The following is a 23,129-nucleotide window of genomic DNA, read 5'->3' as shown; positions in this document are numbered from 1 at the left end:
ATCTACACGGATCACAAAAACCTGGCATATCTCCAAAATGCCCAGAGGCTCAATCCTCGCCAGGCCCGGTGGTCGTTGTTTTTTGCCCGCTTCGACTTCACTCTTCATTTCCGTCCGGCGGACAAGAACGTCAAAGCTGATGCCTTGTCTCGGTCTTTCCTGTCCTCCGATCAAGAGGAGGAACCTACGCACATCATCGACTCCTGCAAGGTGATGAATGTGGCTCCCTTGGATCTAACTTGTCTTCCACCCGGTAAGACGTTCATAGCTGTGCCAGATCGGGAGAGGGTTCTTCGCTGGGGACATTCTTCTAAACTAGCTGGCCATGCTGGCCAAAAAAAGACCTTTCAACTTATTGCCCGGCATTACTGGTGGCCTACCCTACGTAAGGACGTGGTAGACTTCGTCGCGGCCTGTTCATCCTGTGCTCGTAACAAAGTTCCCCGACATCTACCTGCCGGCCATCTCCTGCCCCTTCCCGTACCTGCTGCTCCTTGGCAACACATCGCTATGGACTTTATCACCGACCTTCCAGTTTCTGCCGGTTGTACCGTCATTTGGGTTGTCGCTGACCGTTTTTCTAAGATGGCCCACTTCATTCCCCTGCCTGGTCTTCCGTCTGCACCCGAGTTGGCTAAAGACTTTATCCGCCACATCTTCCGTCTCCATGGTCTGCCCCTCCACATCGTGTCGGATCGTGGGGTTCAGTTCTCCTCTCGTTTCTGGAGAGCCACTTGTAAGCTGCTGGACATTACCCTGGATTTCTCCTCCACTTACCACCCTCAGTCCAATGGTCAAGTGGAGCGGATCAATCAGATCTTGTCCAGCTACCTCCGGCACTTCGTGGATGCTCACCACTCGGACTGGGTGGATCTTCTACCGTGGGCAGAGTTCTCTTATAACAACCATGAGAGCGAGTCCTCTTCCAAATCCCCGTTCTTTATAGTTGGTGGCCAACATCCCCGGATTCCACTTCCTGTCTCCGTTTCTGTGGACAACCCTGCTGCGGAGTCTCTTGTCAGCGAATTTTCTACTATTTGGGAGAGCACCAGGTCCGCTCTTCTTCTCTCCTCTGAGCGGATGAAGAGATATGCTGATAAGAGACGTCTGGATCCGCCCCAATTCCGTCCGGGAGACAAGGTTTGGCTCTCATCCAAACATGTGCGGCTCAAAATACCCTCCTACAAGTTGGGTCCTCGATTCATCGGCCCCTTCGAAGTCCTCAGGCAAATTAACCCTGTGGCCTACAAATTAAAACTCCCGGCCACCCTACGGATCCCCAACTCCTTCCACGTATCTCTCCTCAAACCCGTTGTCTTTAACTCTTTTTCCAAAAATCCAGGTGCCCCTCCTGCTCCGGTTTCCGCTGATGACATCTTTGAGGTAGAGAGTATTCTGGCCTCCAAGAGGGTAAGAGGAAAAACCTTTTTTCTGGTAGATTGGAAGGGGTTTGGTCCTGAGGAGAGAACTTGGGAACCCAGGGAGAACATCAACGCCCCGCTTCTCCTTGAAAAATTTCTTTCTGGCCTAAAAAAGAGGGGGCCTAAAGGGGGGGGTACTGTAGCATCGACGTCTCTGCCCCGTTCTAGGCAGAGACGCCGTCCCTCTCACCTCCCCGCTCCCGGCGCGGCGTCCTCCAGCGCTGCTCTCCCCGCTGCTTCCGGCGCGCGCTCCTTCCCCGGCAGTGTGCTTAGGGCGCGCGCGCGCTCCCCCTCTCTTAAAGGGACCGCGCGCGCCGTCCTAAGGAGTCCCCGGCCAATTGCCGGAGGACCTCCCATATAAAGGGCACCTCCTCCAAAATGGAGGTGCTCGAGCAATGTTGTTTGCACCTGTGTCTCACCTGTGCTTCAGCCCTCAGGTCCCGTTGCCAGTTACCTGCCAGTTACCTGCCAGATTCCTGCCAGCTTGCTGCCTTTGTCCTGCCTGATATCCAGTCACCTGCCTGCTAGCCTGAGGTCCGACGGTCTGCCTTCCAACTCCTGTCAGTCTGTCTATGGACCAGCTTGCCCGCTCACCTGGGAGCGCACACCTGTTACCTGCCTGCTAGCCTACCTGGAGGCTCCGCCGTCACGTGCTGTGACCATCTGCCTTTCCAGAGACTCCTGCCCGCTCACCTGGGAGCGCACACCTGTTACCTGCCTGCTAGCCTACCTGGAGGCTCCGCCGTCACGTGCTGTGACCATCTGCCTTTCCAGAGACTCCTGCCCGCTCACCTGGGAGCGCCCACCTGTTACCTGCCTGCTAGCCTACCTGGAGGCTTCGCCGTCACGTGCTGTGACTCGCTTGCTCACCTGGGAGCACACATCTACCATCTGCCTGCTAGCCTACCCGGAGGCTCTGCCATCACAGGTCGTACCTACCCTTTACCCAGAGACTGCCCCGGTCACTTGCCGTAACTCCCTGCCCGTTCATCCAGAGACTGCCCCGGTCACTTGCCGTAACTCCCTGCCCGTTTATCCAGAGACTGCCCCGGTCACTTTCCGTGACCTCCAGCCCGTCCACTCAGAGACTGTCCCGGTCACCTGCTGTGACTGCCTGCCCGTCATCCCTGATTGCCACCCGCTCCCTTACAAGGACCGCCCCCTTGTATAGTAGCTCAGAGGTTCCGCCTCCCAGACCCGTTACACAGTGGTACAGGAAGAAGTCGGTATCGTTCAAGAAAAACATGATTTTCATGGAGGACAATGCTCCATCACATGCATCCAACTACTCCACATAGTGGCTGGCCAGTAAAGGTCTAAAAGAAGAAAAAATAATGACATGGCCCCCTTGTTCACCTGATCTGAATCCCATAGAGAACCTGTGGTCCATCATAAAATGTGAGATCCACAGGGAGGGAAAACAGTGCACCTCTTGGAACAGTGTCTGGGAGGCTGTGGTGGCTGCTGCACGCAATGTTGATCGAAAACAGATCAAGCAACTGACAGAATCTATGGATGGAAGGCTGTTCAGTGTCATCATAAAGAAAGGTGGCTATACTGATCACTAATTTTTGGGGGTTTTGTTTTTGCATGTCAGAAATGTTTATTTCTACATTTTGTGCACTGATATTGGTTTACCTGGTGAAAATAAACAACTGAGATGGGATTATATTTGGTTTTTATTAAGTTGCCTAATAATTCTGCACAGTAATAGTTACCTGCACAAACAGATATCCTCCTAAGACAGCCAAATCTAAAAAAATCCCACTCCAACTTCCAAAAATATTAAGCTTGGATATTTTATGAGTCTTTTGGGTTAATTGAGAACATAGTTGTTGATCAATAATAAAAATAATCCTCTAAAATACAACTTGCCTAATAATTCTGCACACGGTCTATAACATGAAAGTCTCTGACATTGAACTTCCAAGATATCTTATGAAAGAACGGGGTAAACAAAAGCCTTGGATGTATTTTTCGTCTCACAATATATCTAATATTTCTTATCTCTAAGGAGTTTAAAATAGAGAAAAAACTGCGTCTATAAAAGCTCACAGTTTGGGCTTGTCACCAGTTATTTCCCCATACCCGTGGAGCTGCACAAGTGACTGAATATAAATTGATAGTTTACCCTTTAACTGCTCCATTGTTTGGCATTGGTCTTATTCAGAACTTTCAAAAACAAGTGACAGGCACTAAAGGAGCTGTATTGGCTGATATTTCCTTCTGTCACTTTTGAAAAATGTTGAGAAAAGTTACAAAGACTTGTCTAAAAATAAACAAAAGCCCAAAAAACTAAAGGGCTAACATTTCCAGGGGCATTTATGTATTTTATGTTAAAAGGAGACACTTTTTGTCTGATCTTTCTCAAGCCAGGTAGCACCATTTTCAAGAGTAACTAGATTTTCTTTTTTGTTAATAACTTTGTCCAACATGGAAAGTTATGAAATATTGCAACTCACTTTATTATGGGATTTTTTTTTATAGCATGCAAGTGGCTTCCAAACCCTTACTTTTTCCTAGTCTATTTGCCAGCCTTCAGCTGATTTGATATTGGCAGGGCGGACATATCATTGGTACAACTGTACGGCAGCCAAAGAGGTAAGGGGGCCACTTACACATCCAAAGCAGGTGGAATTGTGCATTATGATGACCTTCTGGACTGCAAAAGCCCCATATATTGTTCTTGTACAGGTGCCCTCCAGTCTGTGTCCGCCACTGGATATCAGAACGTACCACTTTGGAGTACAGATAATGGCAGTGAAAGGGTCAACCCCGGTTTACTAAGAATTAATGTTATGTTCATCAGAACAATCGGCTGCAGCAGTACTCCAAAGTGATTTGACGATTATATGGTATTATATGGTATTGAACTTGGATACTTCCTAATGTCATTGAATAATTTTGATTTTGGGCATTGGTAGTCATTGAATACTTGGTATTATATGGCATTATATACGCCGATAGACCAAAGTGATATGACTATTATCAGAAAAAAAAAATACATGTGGGAATGTTATGTTTATCAGAACAATCAGCTGCAGCAGTACTCCAAAGAGATTTGCAAAGTGTCATAACTTTCAATGCTGGACAATGTTGTTAAAAATACAATAATCGTTTAATTATTTTTCAAGGCCCAACCATTAGACAGCATTATAAGAAATGGCTTGGACTGTGCTTACAGATAAGAAATGGGAAGGCAGTTAGGCAGTAGTAAAGCCACACTTTTCTACATCTTAGGTTGCAATATTAAATCAATTTTTCTAAAAAGTGGTAAAGAGCCTCTAAGTTGTGAAAAAAAAAAGAAAAACTTACTTTGGGTCCTTGACAAGAAGTCGCCGTATAAAATCTTTGGCCAAACCACTTGTGTTGCTAAAAAACTCATCTTCAAATTCATAACTAACAGCAGAAATATTAGCCAAAGTCTCTTGTTTGGTGTCACCAAGAAACGGGGAAGCACCACTCAATCTGGACAGACCAAAACAAAATTAATTATCCATTTTAATTCATACTTTTCAATAAAGCAACAATTCAAAATGTTTTTAACTATATGCACTTTGGAAGATTACAAAACACAATAAATAGGCAAAACTGAGTGTAGTTTTTTCAGCCTTTTGAGAAGCAGTTTTTAAAGTGAATCTGTCAGCAGGATTTCAATCCCCCCAAAACTATATGTGCATGTAGCTCAAATCCAGCAATACCTTACATAGCCAGTCTTTTCCTCCATTGCTGGGAAATCAGCATTTGAATGGATAGGCTTATATCTATAGTAGATCTGAAGCCTGTGTCGCTCCAGCTCTATTACCCACCCAGAATCGCTTCTTCCTGCTTGACTAACTGCTCCTTTGCCTGAAGTCACACAGCATAAGAGCTGTCACTCAAGCAGGAGGAGGCAGCACTAGGTGGGGAATAGAGCTGGAGTGACAGAGGCTTCAGATCTATAGACTTATATGCATGGCAATTAAAACGCTAAGGAACATAGTGGCCATGTAAAAGTATTTCCGGACAGGTCTTCGAAAGAGCTATATGTGCATGTAAATTATTTGGGGGGTGAAATTCGGCTCACAGGATTCCTTTAAGCCAAACCAAGTAGTGTGTTTAAAAGGACTTTGCACATGACGTCTTTTAGAAGCATAACCACTGAGTGTTTCAAGCAGAAGACACTTCAGGAAAACACCAGCGATGTTTTTCCCGAAGCATCTTTGTTAATGCTTTTTTTTACGGCCGTCGTTCTTTTTCGATTGTGCATATAGATAGTTAGCAGCTTCCAAGCGGCAGTCGCCTGAAGAATGGTCAGGTCACTTTTATCTCCTTTGCGGCTTTGGAAGCCTGAAATATGCACAGAAAGCCAGTGCATATGTTCTTTCTTTTAACTGCTTCTTTTGCGCTTTGTCAGGAGGGCTCCTGAGCGGAGTCGCCGGAAAAAGACATTGTGTGCACATACAAGTCTCTGTCCTTCACATTCGCCCTTGACTAAAATAACATAATAAACTGCCAGCCCCGTTCAGTTCGAAGACTGAAATGAAGAAAGTATATTGCAGAAAATATAATGCACTGCTGAAATATAGTAGCAAGTGTACATCTAGGCTTCGAATTATTAGGGTTAGTTAAAAATTAATCTCCATCTTGCCAAAATTGTGGAAATATCAAACTGTTCATAAGTTGTATATTTGTTTAAAATTTTTCAACAATAAGCACAGAAAATCAGCAACTAGTTGCCGGATAATGCAACAAAGCCACAAGTACAAGCAGTATGAACAATTCTGAATTGATTATATGGCAAACTGTAGATTTCCAGATGCCTTACTTCAGGGAAGTCAAACTCAAACATACAGAGGGCCAAAATGAAAAACTTGGACAAAGTCGCAGGCCAACCAGTATACAGAATAATTGGCCCCACACAGTCCACCATACAGTATAATGGGCTCCACATAGTCCTCCAAACAGAATAAATGGGCCCCACATAGTCCTCCATAAAGAAATAATGAGCCCCACATAGTCCTCCATACAGAATACTGGGCCCCACATAGTCCTCCATACAGAATAATAGACCTAGAAGACGACCCATATGGTTGAAACGCGTAGTCTGTTCCTAGACAGCTGTGTCCTCATAGGGGTGGTGGTTCTGGTGTCGAGGGCCAAATAAAACCACCCTGCGGGCCAAATTTGGCCCACGGGCCATAGTTTCACACATGTGCCTTACATGTTGCACATTTCTTCAGAATTTTTGTTACACGTTCCAATACGGATACAAAGTAATACATGCAAATTTAGTGCAGATTAGAAGACTGTTTCCATTGAATGAGAGCCTGTATTTACTTATATTAAAATACAAGAAAAGGAAAAACACAATTGCTGCTGAAAACAGATATGGTACTTACAGAATATATGTTATTACGCCAATACTCCTATAAAAAGACAATGAAAGAAAAAAAATAGTTAGTGAGCCACTATGAAACGGAATGAGAGGAAGTGCTGTACTTGTTTCGATGCAAACACCAGCTAGCCAGCAGGTTTGGCCAAAACCGTTGAGTTACTTTCAACTAATATGTATGGCCACTTTTACGAAGCATCTTGCCCCTTCGGCTTGACACTATATAATAACTATATACAATAACAATGTAATACGTTTTTCCGTTGTGTTCCTTTAACATGTTCAGTGGTGCACTATAATATTTGCAATGCTCTTGTGCGATCATTCATGGCTGACAATACAGAAGACTTACCACATATCCGACTCCAAACCAAGTGGCTCATAGTTTACAATTTCTGGAGCTGTCAATAGAATAAAGCAGAATAAGTGAGGAGAAATAAATTTGAGAAAAAAAAATAATTTAACTTTTTAAACTAAGGAATATTTCACTTACCAACAAACTCAGGAGTTCCAAATATATTCTTAAATTCATTTCCAGTATCAATTTTGTGAGCTAGACCAAAATCGATTATCTTAATACGAGGCTTGGGTGAAGTCCTATCGAGGAGCATGATGTTCTCCGGCTAGGCAGGATAAAAAAAAACAGATTAAAGGGAATTTGTCAGCAGGTTTTGGCTACCTCACTTGAGAGCAATGTACTCTAGGCAAAGAGAAGCTGAATGCAATGATATATCACTTAGATTATTTGATGCAGCCATTCTGACACAATCAGAGTTTCTAGATTTAGAATGAAGCAGAGCTGAGAAAGCTAACCCCGCCCACACCAGTCTCTGTATATACAATGTCTATAGACAGTGAGGTGCCAATCACAGGAGGGGCCGTGTCGGACTAGCATGCACAAGCTGCTGTGTCCTAGCAATGACTAGCTTCTGGTGCTAAAACACCAAGGTTACTTACCTGTAGCCGGTTTTTCCTGCACCCATGACAGCACACCTTGAGAGAGGGATCCGCCCCACCAAGGACAGGAAACCGTCTGAAATAAAAGGGCGGTACCTCTCCCTCGCTTCAGTTGTTTACAGAGCATTGAGAGGACCTCCCAAAGAGGTTAGGCATATAACCCACACCTACAATATATATATATTTTTAATATATATATATATATATATATATATATATATATATTTTTTTTTTTTTTTTTTTTTTTTTTTAATATATATATATTAAAAATATATATATATTGTAGGTGTGGGTTATATGCCTAACCTCTTTGGGAGGTCCAAAACAGTGCACACCAGGTTGTGAGAAACAGAAAAATAGGGGGAAGGGGGGGGGGGGACTACGGGTGCGGTCATGGGTTCAGGAAAAAACGGCTACCGGTAAGTAGCCTTGGTGTTTTCCCCTCACCCATGACAGCACACCTTGAGAGAATTTTGGAGAATTATGAGCACCCTAGGGAGGGACCACCGCCTGAAGTACCCTTCTCCCAAGGGTGAGGTCAGAGGAGGACAGATCCAACAGATAGTGTTTAAAGAAGGTGGATGGTGTAGACCAAGTAGCAGTTCTACATATCTGATCGATTGAGACGTCTGCCCTTTCCGCCCAGGAGGTTGCGACGGCTCTGGTGGAATGAGCCCTCACATTGTCCGGGGCCGGAACTCCTGTGGACGTACAGTAGAGACCAAAAGTTTGGACACAACTTCTCATTTAAAGATTTTTCTGTATTTTCATGACTATGAAAATTGTACATTCACACTGAAGGCATCAAAACTATGAGTTAACACATGTGGAATTATATACTTAATAAAAAAGTGTGAAACAACTGAAAATATGTCTTATATTCTAGGTTCTTCAAAGTAGCCACCTTTTGCTTTGATGACTGCTTTGCACACTCTTGGAATTCTCTTGAGCTTCAAGAGGTAGTCACCGGAAATGGTTTTCACTTCACAGGTGTGCCCTGTCAGGTTTAATAAGTGGGATTTCTTGCCTTATAAATGGGGTTGGGACCATCAGTTGTGTTGTGCAGATGTCTGGTGGATACACAGCTGATAGTCCTACTGAATAGACTGTTAGAATTTGTATTATGGCAAGAAAAAAGCAGCTAAGTAAAGAAAAACGAGTGGCCATCATTACTTTAAGAAATTAAGGTCAGTCAGTGCAAAAAATTGGGAAAATTTTGAAAGTGTCCCCAAGTGCAGTTGCAAAAACCATCAAGCGCTACAAAGAAACTGGCTCACATGAGGACCGCCCCAGGAAAGGAAGACCAAGAGTCACCTCTGCTTCTGAGGAGAAGTTTATCCGAGTCACCAGCCTCAGAAATTGCAGGTTAACAGCAGCTCAGATTAGAGACCAGGTTAATGCCACACAGAGTTCTAGCAGCAAACACATCATCTACAACAACTGTTAAGAGGAGACTTTGTGCAGCAGGCCTTCATGGTAAAATATCTGCTAGGAAACCACTGCTAAGGACAGGCAACAAGCAGAAGAGACTTGTTTGGGCTAAAGAACACAAGGAATGGATATTAGACCAATGGAAATCTGTGCTTTGGTCTGATGAGTCCAAATTTGAGATCTTTGGTTCCAACCACCGTGTCTTTGTGCGACGCAGAAAAGGTGAATGGATGGACTCTACATGCCTGGTTCCCACCGTGAAGCATGGAGGAGGAGGTGTGATGGTGTGGGGGTGCTTTGCTGGTGACACTGTTGGGGATTTATTCAAAATTGAAGGCATACTGAACCAGCATGGCTACCACAGCATCTTGCAGCGGCATGCTATTCCATCCGGTTTGCGTTTAGTTGGACCATCATTTATTTTTAAACAGGACCCCAAACACACCTCCAGCTGTGTAAGGGCTATTTGACCAAGAAGGAGAGTGATGGGGTGCTACGCCGGATGACCTGGCCTCCACAGTCACCAGACCTGAACCCAATTGAGATGGTTTAGGGTGAGCTGGACTGCAGTGTGAAGGCAAAAGGGCCAACAAGTGCAAAGCATCTCTGGGAACTCCTTCAAGATTGTTGGAAGACCATTTACGGTGACTACCTCTTGAAGCTCATCAAGAGAATGCCAAGAGTGTACAAAGCAGTCATCAAAGCAAAAGGTGGCTACTTTGAAGAACCTAGAATATAAGACATATTTTCAGTTGCTTCACACTTTTTTGTTAAGTATATAATTCCACGTGTTAATTCAGAGTTTTGATGCCTTCAGTGTGAATGTACAATTTTCATAGTCATGAAAACACAGAAAAATCTTTAAATGAGAAGGTGTGTCCAAACTTTTGGTCTGTACTGTATATGCTAAACAAATGGCCTCCCTAAGCCACCTAGAAATGGTACCCTTGGACACCCCGTGACCTTTCCTATTCCCCTGAAAGGCCAAGAACAAGGAATGGTCCTTCCTCCATACACTAGTCATGTTAATGTACTGTAGTAGGGATCTTCTAACATCTAGGTTATGGAATCTAACTTCTCCTGGGTTTTAGGATTGCTGCAAAACGAGGGTAGTACAATCTCCTGGTTACAGTGAAATCTAGATACCACTTTGGGAAGGTATGCTGGACCTGGACGCAAGGTGACCCTATCATCATAAATTTGTGTGTAGGGAGGATTAACCGAAAGGGCCTGCAGGTCACCCACCCTACGAGCAGACGTTAAGGCCACTAAGAGAATGGTCTTAAGGGTGAGGATCTTTGGAGAGACATCCTGTAGGGGTTCGAACGGGTCACTGGTAAGTGCGTTCAAGACCAAATTCAGGTCCCAGGAAGGAACTATTAGGGACCGAACCGGTCTGGCTCTGGCACAGGACTTGATAAACCTCGAGACCCACCTTTTCCCAGCCAAGTTACAATTATAGAGCGCCCCCAATGCCGACACCTGAACTTTAGAGTCCCCGTGGCTAGACCTAGGTCATGCCCCTTTTGCAGAAACTCCAGGATTCCCCTGATTGGAGGCTTGTCTGATAATGGGGCATGTATAAATTCTAGGAATTTACTCCAGACTCGGTTATAAATCTTAGTCGCTATTGGTTTCCTAGTACCCAGCAAGGTAGAGACTAACCCTGGTGAAAACCCCTTGTTACTCAGTAGTGACCTCTCAAATTCCACGCCGCAAGATGGAAACCTCTGGCTTGGGCGTGAAATACTGGTCCCCGAATGAGAAGGTCCAGTCTCTCTGGTAGAACCCAGGGATCTGAAACCGACATTAATCGAAGCAGGGAGAACCAAGGCCTCTTGGGCCAAAAAGGGGCTATAAGAATTACCCTTGCGCCTTCCTCCCGAATCTTCCTTACCACTGCTGGAATCATTACTAACGGGGGGGCATAGGCCTTCCTGAACTTCCAATGGATCTGGAGGGCATCCATGGCATGGGGATTTTCTGCTGGATTTAAGGAACAGAATCTGTCTACCTTCCTGTTTGCTCTTGTGGCGAACAGGTCTATGTCTGGCTGTCCCCATAACTGGACAATCTGCTGGAAGACCCCCGGATTTAAGCTCCATTTACCTTGTCTTAGGGTATGGCGGCTGAGAAAATCTGCCTTTACGTTTTCCACCCCCTTTATGCGAAGGGCACTGAGGGATGGGAGGTGTCGTTCTGCCAGATGAAGGATTCGGTCTGCCACAGCCATCAGAGAGCGTGATCTTGTTCCCCCCTGGTGACTCACATAGGCTACTGATGTCCGGCTGTCGGACCTGACCTGGACGTGGTGACCCTGAATGTGAGGAAGGAAGCCTATCAGGGATCTGTCTACTTCCCAAAGCTCTTTTATGTTTGAGGATGCCCCCATCTCGTGGTATGTCCAGTGACCCTGTATTGAGAGCTCTGCCAGATGACCCCCCGCCCCCATCCGGAACTGCTCGCACCTGTTATAATCATCCGATCTACTGGTCTGGACCACTGTACGCCTGAGGTCAGATTTCCCCTGTCTGTCCACCATGAAAGGGAATCCACAGCTTCTGGGGAGAGAGAGAACTTGCTTTCTAAATGCCCGTTGAAGGACCTCTGCGCTGACAGGACCTCCCACTGAAGTCTCATATGCCCCTGAGCCCACTTGACTGCTGGGAGACAAGCCGTCATAGAGCCTAGGAGGGACATTGCCTCTCTTAGGGACATCACTGGAGATCGCATGGCTTTCAAGACTAAAATTATCAATTTGCGGACCTTGTCTTCTGGGAGGAAGCATGCTTGGAGATGAGAGTCCAGGATTAGACCAAGGAAGATCTAAGTCCTTGAGGGGGTTAGTTTTGACTTTTGGGAATTTACCAACCACCCTAGCTGATGCAACACCGCCGTGACTTCTAGAAGTTGACTGGAGCAGTGAACTTTTGATTTCCCTACTATTAAGAAGTCGTCTAAATAGGGCACGATCACTATGTTCTTGATTCGTAGAAAGGCTGTTACTTCCGCTATTAGTTTTGTGAATATTCTCGGGGCTATGGAGAGGCCTAAGGGTAGGGCAGCAAACTGAAAATGCCTCAGCTCTTTCTGAATGAACAGGGCTACTCTCAGATACGTCTGGTAGTCTGGATGAATTGGGACGTGATAATATGCGTCCTTCAGGTCTATTACTGCCATAAAGCAATTGTGGTGCAAGAGCTTCACTGCCGAGCTCACTGACTCCATCCTGAAAGTCTGGTTTTCTATTAACTAGTTCAGACTCCTGAGGTTGATGATGGTCCTTAAGGACCCGTTGTTTTTTTTCATCATGAACAGAGGGGAATAGAATCCCTTCCCTTTTTGTGGTATCGGCACTTCGAGAAGGACCTGTTTCCTTACTAGCCCTAATATTTCTGCTTCCAGTTTTATTTGTTCTTCCTGGACCTTCCTTTTGGGGGTAACCACAAAGGTCAGACAAGGGATCTGGCTGAACCGTATCTTCAGGCCACCACTCACAATGTTCAGAATCCAGGGGTTTGCTGTAATTGCTTTCAAAGCTGGAAAAAAGTGGGAAAGCCTCCCCCCTACCTCCGGCTTGGCGTCATTGGGAGGACTTTTTAGCATTTGAGGACGGTCCTCCAAACATATAGCTCCTTTTTGGACTTGGTCTCCCATCTTCTCCTGTCTCCTGGAGGGCGACCCAGATTAAATTTTCTCCTCCGAAAACCAAACTTTTTTGAGTCCCCAGAAAATCCTGGGAACCTTTTGTCCTATCGCCCACCTTTTCTAAAAGGTCTTCCAACTTCTGGCCAAACAGAAGTCTACCGTCACACGGGAGGGAACACAATTTATGCTTGGACTGTAGGTCGCCTGGGCAACCTTTGAGCCACAAGGCCCGTCTGGCAGCATTAGATAGACTCGCTGATCTAGCCGAAAGCCTGACAGAGTCTGCTGAAGAGTCCGCCAGGAAGAACGATGCAGCCTGCATTAGGGGTAGATTTCAAAGGATTCTATCCCTAGAGACCTTTTTATCCTTAAGTTGGTCCTCCAACTGTTGGAGCCACACCATTAGGGATCTTGCCACACAGGTGCCAGCTACCGCTGGCTTCAGGCCTCCTGCTGCAGCTTCCCAAGTGTGACGCAGAAAGGAGTCAGCCTTTTTATCAAGGGCATCTTTTAGGACGCCTGAGTCCTCCAAGGGCAGGGAAGATTTTTTGGACGACCTGGCTACAGTCCCATCAACTTTGGGGATTTTATCCCAAGGCTCAGAGTCCTTCTCTTCAAAGGGGTACCTTCTTTTAGAGAAGGAGGGTAAGGCCCCTGATCTTTCTGGTTTCTTCCACTCTCGGTCAATGAGGCCCTGAATTTTACTGTTTACCGGAAAGGAGCGTCTCTTTTTTTCTCCAAGGCCCGCAAACATAATGTCTTCCCGGGATTTGGATGCTTTTTCCTCCCCCAGACCCATGGTTGATCTGACTGCTCTAACCAGTCTGTCCGTACTCTCAATGGGGAAACAGGGTCTACCGTTATCCGATGAGGAAGAGGATGATGAATCACTCAGCCACAGATCCTCGGACTGGGAGGAATCAGAGTTGGAGGAGACATCTCTATGGGATCTTTTCTTCCCTCTAAGCAACCCCTTCAGGTACCTGTGAACCTCTGCGTGGACTATAGATTTCAAATTAGATGCGAAATTTTCCGCTATAGTTTTAGCAACTTAGTTCGGGCAAAGGGGCTTTTGCCAATCTATAGAAAGGGAAGTTTGGCATAGGGCACACATTCTGTGCTTTTGCTTGGCGCTACTCTTCTTAGGCTCCTATAAAAGGAAGCACATAAGAGACTTCCCATTACCAAAAGGTGACATTCACGAAGATCACTCACCCCCGGAAGTCACAAACGGGTACTGGATTCGGAGGCAGTAGCGGAACCGATGATTCCTTTCTGGACGGTCCAGAGGTGCTTGACACCTTGCTCCTGCCACTGCGATTGCTCGAGCGGCAGTCCGTGTGAGAGGCATCCCTCTGCTTCTTCCGTTGCTGGGGGGGGGGGTTAGCTGCTGCTCTTGGCTATCCTGGTCAGCCATGCTTCAGAAGCATACCATGCTCCCAGGATAACACCCCCCTCCTAAAATAGGGCCATCCAGAACCTCCTCCGGTTCATGGGCCCTCCCCCCTTTCCAGGCCGGAGATCCGAAAAAAAAAGGCCTGGAACGCTTCACAGGGCGCCGCCATCTTGGATCAGGCGTTGCCCCCTGACGTCATCTGGCACGCCTCTTCCAGCGTGCCCCGCGCCGTGACGTCAGGCGTGTCATACCCGGAAGTTACCACTCTGGTGCGCGGCTGACAGGAGCAGCAGGGGTAGGACGGCGCCGCGGTCTTCGGGAGGACGGAGCCTGCCTCACCGCGTGCGCCCGCTCGGACGCAGGACCCCAGGGGAGCTGCGGACGGCGCTTCTGGAGACTGGAACCCGGTGCACAGGCCAGTGCCCGCTCTTCCACACAGGAACAGCCCCAGGTAAGTCTTCTTTCTTCCAGACAGGTTCCAATCAAGGACAGGAAACCAACTGAAGCGAGGGAGAGGTACCGCCCTTTCATTTCAGACGGTTTCCGGTCCTTGGTGGGGCGGATCCCTCTCTCAAGGTGTGCTGTCATGGGTGAGGGGAAAACAATCATTGCAAGCAAACAAAACCTAGAGTTTGATAATAGAGTCATCGCTGAAATCTGTGTTTTAACCCCTACCTCATGCTGTCTTCAGATTACATAGCAAAAACCTGCTGACAAATTCCCTTTAAAGGGTTAAAGCAAACCTGTCACATTGCAAATGGTGTCAAATCTGCAGGCGGCACGATATGGAGCTCGAGAAACTGAGCAGATTGAGATTTAGCTTTGAGGGAAAAGATTAAGTACAACTAGTGATTTACATATTGAAATCCCTGTCAGTCAAGTGGGCAGTCCCACTGAGTGTGACAGTTTTTCTTGTGTGCACACGGATACAAAACTAACTAGCACTGCCCACTTGACTTCAATTAATAAATCACTATTTATGATGGATCTTTCCCTGCAAAACTAATCAATCTTCTCAGCTTCCCATCCTCTATATCAATGCTGCCCACAGGTTAGTCTACATTTTCAAAGTGATAGGTTCCCTTTAACAGCAGACAACAGCATACGTGTTATACTAACACACGTTCAGTGTTATTTATGTAGAAATTTCAGAGCAATCTACGAGTTTTACCGATATCCAACATTCACAAGTTACCGTACATGCTGGTTAATAGTCTCTACCTTGAGATCAAAGTGAGCAATCTGCAGCGAGTGAAGGTAATTGACGCCATTCAAAATTTGTTTCAGAAACTCTGTGGCTTCCTCTTCTGTCAAGGATTCTTTCTCCGCAAGAAAGTCAAACAGCTCTCCACCCGAAACCCTGGTGATCGAGAGTATAAAACGTGTTACCAAAGGAAATCCAGACAAAATGTATGAAAAAAAACAATGCTTTTATAGTTCTTATATTAGATAACACAAAATCCCTGGACCTATGCACTTATTTTGCATATTTAAAACGTACTATGCATGTTGAATAGTGAATTTAGGAAGTTCACTAATTAAAATAGTCTTTCATGTCAATGTATGTAAACTGTGGGGTTCACCAATCCTGAGACTTGAAGACCAGCTGCAGATTTAGGAGACTTATTATCAGAAACTGCCCCACACTGGAGCAGTATTATGAAAAAGTCCCGATGTTTTATAGAAGCAGTCATTTATGCAATATATAATATAATGGTGTTTTTTTACTTCTATACTGGGGCATTTAGCTTTATAGACACATGTGAGGGATGCACATTGCATGACCTATATGGCAATGGGGACAGTTAAATAGGGAAAATTAAGCAACGGTTTAGGTATTTTATTAAATGAATAAAGATGGTTAAAAAACAAAAAAAAAATCTGCATAAAGCCCAGAAATGTGTCAGAAGGAAAGGATAGTAACATTTTTCAAATTTCCCATTCATAATTTATATAAAATGTTGTGCAACTTTGAACACACATTGGATTCATTTTCTTACACTCGAAGGAACCAAGTCTTGAAATACCTTCCAGCCCATTCTCATTCAGAGCTACAGTCAAAATAATTCTGCAGACATTTCTACTCAAATCTGTCAGTCCCTGCTTGTTCACAGCCTGCTTAGGAGGTCATTATAGCAACAGTAGCCTTTTAATTACACTGGAGGAGTTGGACTATAACATACTTCTACAGGGCACTGCGCTGAGCACTACATGAGGGGGGATTATTCCCATAAATATGACATATCTATTTATGATTGCACTTTTGTGTAACCAAAGAAAAAAAGAATAAAAATGCGGATGGAAAGGAGCTCAAACAGTGTTCAAATGTACATCCCTTACATTAAATCAGTCTCATTACAGTAAATAGATATATTATCAACTACGTTTGCATCTCGTTTTCGGGGGTAGAGACCACACCACTGAGTTGGGGCTCAGTTGGGGGTACTGTACCCGGCCTGAAAAGTACAATGTTCAGAGAATTGCTTGTGGACAATGTTGTTGTTAAATTTATAGCAAGCCATTAATTCCAATTTTTGATGAATCAGAGATAGATGCTGGGAAAGGAAGGACAACCATACATACCCTGTCCTGAGGAAGGAGTCGGTGGACTCTGAAACGTGTAGACAATAAACCTACATTTTTATCCAAACTAATGGTTTGTTGTGACTCCAGAGAGCGCAGAAACAACTTCCTTTCTCAGCATCTATCTTTGACATATCCATAGGAAGCTGCAGCATTTGGAGTCCAGGCTTTATAGGTGTTGTGTCCCACACAACCCTACTAGGTGAGCAGTTTTTAATACTTTTATGTAACATTTATTGGATAAGACCCTATTGCGCTCTTGCATTTTTCCATAATTTTTGATGAATGACACACCACGGCACTTCCGATGGGTTGGCGCTCAAGTAGGATCCTATCCCATTAATCAGTAATCAGACTTGGCACTCGCTTGGGGCTCAAAAAGGATGATTTTTATTTGTGATAGCAATTCAAATAAAACAAGTTGTTTTTGTCTACATGTTGACCTTAATCTGTCTACAGATTGCTTCAGGAACACTGCAAAAACTAGAGCCAAGAAGACAGTGGATACCGCACTTCTTTCCCTCACAGCTTAATGCCTGCTGGGGGTCAGTGAGCTCCTGACATGATTGACAGTTCAGACCAGATGCAATGCCGCTCTGCTGGCTTCACTGTGCATTCTTCAATGCTGCAAGCAGAGGTAGCCTTGCGTCTGCACCATCAGAGGAGCTCAGTTGCACTGAAGCTGGCTGGATCCAACAGTACAGCAAGCTTCAGATCAGCGCTTAAAAGCTCTGTTAAAGAGAGCTTGAAAGCGTGTGCCTGCCCCTTGTCTATCAAACCAGCCACCTCTGATGGGATGGACTACAGCGATGGCCATTATGCTGAGAAACGAGAAGGGAACTATAGAATTAATGATACATTTGTTCTTGAGATTGGAGAGGATTTTTAACAAGTAAATTACAAAGTTGCTTGTTTTTTACAAGCCGTTTGCAATTTTACTCATGAAAGCACTTGAGAATAACCCTTTAACTTGGCAGTTTCCATCAGTCTCAGACACTGAATGAAGCGGCAGTGTGTAGGCTGGACCGCCAACTTCTTTTTGTCACAATCGAAATCTGTAGAGAGTGCCAGCATATCAGTTGAGCCCCCTACAGATCTAACAGCTACATTGCAGGTATTTCCTACTTTTTTACTTTCCTAGTTAAAAAAAAAAAAAAAAGAAAATAACGGATAAGAGCAATTCTGTGCAAATTAGATGGTATTAAAACCAAGTCATGAACAGACCCCGCAGGGTGGCAGAGTCTTATTGAATGGGGGTTTGCCAGCACTTTCTGTTCCTCATTGGGCACTTCACAGACCGGCTAAATTGGCTACAAACTCATTTTGCTAAGCAAAATGCTGAAGCAGAAATAATGAAGGGCCCTTGAAATAACAGGCTTCAGCTGGTGTTGTGTGTTTCTTGTGGGTGCACAGGAAGCTCATTACATCATCCATTTAACGAGTGAAACACAAACAAGCATGTGACGGGTAGAGGGGGCTTTGTGGCACTTACAGCTCGAGAATGAGAATGACATCTGTTTTGTTCTCATACACCTCATGCAGCGTGATCACATTAGGATGTTGGATTTCTTTCAGTATGCTGACCTCCCTTTCAATATCCTCCCGGGTCACCCCACGACGGCTCGATTTGGTTCTCCTCTTCTTGATAAATTTTGCAGCATACTGCACACCTGAGGTTTTCTCCTGGCATTTCTTCACCACCGCAAACTGTCCACTGAAAGAAGAACATGACATAAGAGGTTAAAACATGTGGCAGGTAGGGCTTTATCTATACAAGATCATGTATATATTTATCAGCCCTGATGTTCATATGCGTCAGTTTCCACAAAGTGTCTTGCATTAAAATTGCTATATTGTTTGCTCCCCTGCCCCCATTACCAATAACAGGTGATTAGTTTTTATTAACGACTACACATACATACAGTGGGGAAAATAAGTATTTGATACACTGTCAATTTTGCAAGTTTTCCCATCTACAAAGAATGGAGAGATGTGCAATTTTTATCGTAGGTACACCTCAACTGTGAGCGATAGAATCAAAAAATAAAAAACTGAAAATCATATTGTATGATTTTTACATAATTAAATTGCATTTTATTGCACGAAATAAGTATTTGATCACGTATCAACCAGCAAGAACCCTGGATCTCACAGACCTGTTAGTTTTTCTTTAAGAAGCCCTCCTACTCTGCACTCGTTACCTATATTAATTGCACCTATTTGAACTCGTTACCAGTATAAAAGACACCTGTCCACACAATCAATCACACTCCAACCTCTCCACCATGGCCAAGACCAAAGAGCTGTCTAAGGACACCAGGGACAAAATTGTAGACCTGAACAAGGCTGGGATGGGCTACAAGACAATAGGCAAGCAGCTTGTTGACAAAGCAACAACTGTTGGCACAATTATTGGAAAATGGAAGAAACACAAGATGACTGTCAATCTTCCTTGGCCTGGGTTTCCATGCAAGAAGTCGCCTCGTGGGATAAGGATGATTCGGAGAAAAATTAGGAATCATCCCAGAACTACATGAGAGGACCTGGTCAATGGCCTAAAGAGAGCTGGGACCATGGTTTCAAACATTACCTTTACTAGAACACTACGCTGTCAAGTATTAAAATCCTGCAGGGCAAGCAAGGTATCCCTGATCACGCCAGCACAAGTCCAGGCCCGTTTGAAGGTTGCCAATGACTGTCTGGATGATCCAGAGGAGGCATGAGAGAAGGTCATGTCAGATGAGACCAAAATAGAACTTTTTAGTATCAACTACACTCGCTGTGTTAGGAGGAAGAAGAAGGAGGAGTACAACCACAAGAACACCGTCCCAACCGTGAAGCATGGTGGGGGAGAAGAATCATACTTTGGGGGATGCTGCAAAGGGGACAGGATGACTGCACCATATTGAAGGGAGGATGGATTGGGTCATGTATCGTGAGATTTTGGCCAACTACCTCCTTCCCTCAATAAGAGCATTGATGATGGGTCATGGCTGGGTCTTTCAGAATAGCAATGACCCAAAACACACAGCCAGAGCAACGAAGGAGTGGCTCCGTAAAAAGCATTTCATCCCGGAGTGGCCTAGCCAGTCTCCAGACCTGAACCCAATAGAAAATCTTTGGAGGTAGTTTATACTTAATATTGCCCAGCGACAGCCCGGAAACCTGAAAGATTAGGAGAAGATCTGTATGGAGGAGTGGACCAAAATCCCTGCTGCAGTGTCTGCCAACTTGGTCAAGAACTACATGAAACGTCTGACCTCTGTAATCGCAAAGAAAGGTTTCTATACCAAATTTATTATGTAAAAATCATACAATGTGATTTTCTGGATTTTTTTTTTAAGATTCTGTCTCTCAGTTGAAGTGTAGCCATGATAAAACTTACAGACCTCTCCATTCTTTGTAGGTGGGAAAACTTGTAAAATCAGTGTATTAAATACTTATTTTCCCCAGTGTACATAGTACACTAAATGGACAAAAAGTATTAGGATACACCTCTTGAGGAATTCATACAGTCCCATTGCCTCAGGTGTATAAAATCAAACATTTGTAAAGGAATGGTCCCGTCGAAAGAGCTTCTGAAACTACTGCAACTCCATGAGAGACCACGGAAAGTTACAGAGAGGGGCAGCTGAGGTCCAAAGTATATAAAAGTTGCCATCACTCTCAGAACTCTAACTGCAGAGATCCAAAACTCCTCTGGCATTATCATCAGCACAAAACTGTGCGCCAGGAGCATCATGATATGGGTTTCCATGGCCAAGCAACTGAATGAAAATCTTACATCACCAAATGCTGAATGGAGTGGTATAAAGCATAACATCTCAAGGTTCCGGAGCAGTGGAACTGTGTTCTGTGGGGTGACAGATCATGCTTCTCTAACTTGCAGTCTAATGGACAAATCTGGGCATGTGAACACCAAGAGAACGTTAACCTGCCTGACTGCATTGTTCCAGCTGTAAAGTTTGGTGGAAGATGGATAATGTTATGGTGGTGTTTTTCATGGTTTGGTCTAAGCCCCATAGTTTCACTATGGAAATCTTAATGCATCAGCATACCAAGATATTTAGGACCATTGTCTACTTTCAACTTTGTGGGTACAGCTTGGGAAGAACCTTTTCTGTTGCAGCATGACTGTGCCCTAGTGCATAAAGCAAGGTCCCTAAAGGCTTGGTTGGGCATGTTTGGTGTGGAAGAACTTGCCTGGCCAACAGAGATCCCTTGGTCTTAATACTTTTGAACTCATTTGTGATGAACTAGAATGAAGATTGTGAATCAGGTCGTCTCGTCCAACATGAGAGTTTACATTCACAAATGCATTTCTGGATGAATGGACAAAAATTCCCACAGACACACTCCAATACCTTGTAGAAAGCCTTCCCAGAAGAGTGTAAGATGTTGTTCTCCCATTGCCCCACATGCCTTTACAGCTACAACAGCTACAGCTCCATATTATTGCCTATGGATTTGGGATACAATAAAAGCCCCTGGAGGTAAAAGGTCCTAATACTTCCCACTATATAGTGTATATTTCATTGTTAGAACGAAAAATATGATGTTAAAGTTAGAGGCAACAATTTGCAATATAAATACAGTATATGCAAAAATGTCTAATCTTATCTACATAAGGTGCGAGGTCATGCCCTTAAAGAAGATACTATTAGCAGAATCAATCCCAAAGCAATTGTAAATGGATGCCAACGTCTCATGGTAAAGCCTCAAGACACATTTAGACTGCACAATTATCTTGAACGAGTGGTCCTAAGAACGCTCGTTTCCTGGTAATCATGCGATGTAAACAGGCTGCCAATAACTAAACAAACAGCAAAATGCTAACTTGTCAGGTGATAATATCTTACTTAACATGGGTAAACATGAGCTGTGCAACCGAGAACAATGGCAGCCTATGTGCCCTGAACAATCTATTACTGATCGTTCTGTGCACATCTGAAACTGGTCTGCCTGCATAGACAGGTTATTAAACAACCACAGATCAGCAAACATGTGCTGATTAGCAGTCGTAATCCCGGACTGTTAATGATGTGATGTCATTATTGCAGCGTCTCCTTGGTAAAATACCAGATTATCCAGGCACTGCTTTCTGATGTCTGGTTTTACAAGCATCAAAGACAGCCCGATAATCTGCCCAAAAAAAAGGAGACTTATTGGATGGTTCTCGGCAAAATTCTATTAACACACCATTGGAAAATGCCAGAATTATAAGGAAGTTACATTTTTGAGGAGAAACCAGAACAACTCCAATTTGTCCAATAACAACATTAAAAGAAATCTAGGACCGTATACATATTCTTTTGCATTTCAAAAGACATTCAATATTTACTCTCTTTTGTTCTAGTAAAAAGAAAAAACATGCACACTTTGCTAATCCAAGAGTGCACATTTTTGGGGGGTGGGTAAATAGGAAAGGCAGTAGGATGTAGGCCTAATAATAAGTACGGTCAGCATAGCCAACTGTAAATCAAATATAACTATATGCTTTATTGTACTTTTAGACATCTTTGGCTTTCAAACAGCTCATCCTTCTCCACGATTAATGAAACTTGCATACTTCAGACTGTGCAAAGAATGCAATTATGCCAATCAAACCACCCATTTAGGTGAGTAATAGCCTCTCCAGCAGGGAAGATGCTTACCCTGTAACTCAGACTGGCAATACCAATGATACAGTACGTGTGTAAGAGTCTAGCCTACTTAAGCCAATTTGTAACACAGAGGAGGATCAAGTCACACAATGAATGGGATGATAGGCTTGTGCTGGAACAAATACTTCAGCAATACCAGTGATTTGCTGGGTAATCTTCTAATGCCTATTGAATTACTTGTGACTTATTACCCTGAAATAGATCTTTTTACTCAAGTTGGCAGGCTGCCTCACTCCCCTGCACCTCCTAGTCAGCTCTAATTTTACTAGCCTTGAAGCAACACATCCATGAACACTAACCAGTGCTATATAATTATAGCTTTTCCCTTTAAGATAGTCTCTTGGAACAGAGCTGAAAAGTTATATTACGGGGAGTTTTCAACAATTCAGGTGCAGAGATTAAAGGCGTTGTGCCATCTGGACAGCGTCAGATCATGCAGCCCATTACAACATATGAATTTTATAGAGGGGGTCCAGATCAGAGAGTTATTCCAAAGAGTTAACAGCTGGCGACTCTGAACTACGATTTACTAATTTTCACCTCCGAGGCTCCTCTGTACAAACAGACCTAAGTACATTAGGTATTATAGACCATACTGTTACGTGAACCCAGTGCCATGCAGGGTGTCAAACATGGTGGGAGCTACGCATTTACAA

General features: G+C 44.4%; 1 protein-coding gene across 2 annotated transcripts in view; it reads right to left on the bottom strand.

The window, feature by feature from the left end:
* The window catches only part of DAPK1 (death associated protein kinase 1), a 195,487-nt gene that overhangs the window by 71,875 nt on the left and 100,483 nt on the right, over positions 1 to 23,129 (bottom strand). For both annotated transcript variants that reach the window (XM_073670967.1, XM_073670968.1), the window contains exons 3-8: positions 18,303 to 18,524; positions 15,449 to 15,587; positions 7,289 to 7,418; positions 7,148 to 7,196; positions 6,803 to 6,829; positions 4,737 to 4,889 (exon numbers count right to left, since the gene is read on the bottom strand). In XM_073670967.1, the coding sequence (XP_073527068.1) occupies positions 4,737 to 4,889; positions 6,803 to 6,829; positions 7,148 to 7,196; positions 7,289 to 7,418; positions 15,449 to 15,587; positions 18,303 to 18,524 (720 nt within the window). The remainder of the gene's footprint in view (positions 1 to 4,736; positions 4,890 to 6,802; positions 6,830 to 7,147; positions 7,197 to 7,288; positions 7,419 to 15,448; positions 15,588 to 18,302; positions 18,525 to 23,129) is intronic.

The sequence above is a fragment of the Phyllobates terribilis genome, unplaced genomic scaffold (genome assembly GCF_046119375.1).
Source record: "Phyllobates terribilis strain yellow unplaced genomic scaffold, ASM4611937v1 Scaffold_1__5_contigs__length_1240528914, whole genome shotgun sequence".
NCBI classification, from domain to species: Eukaryota; Metazoa; Chordata; class Amphibia; order Anura; family Dendrobatidae; genus Phyllobates; species Phyllobates terribilis.
The sequence above is the reverse complement of the archived record's forward strand: the minus strand, read 5'-3'. Positions and strand labels throughout refer to the sequence as shown.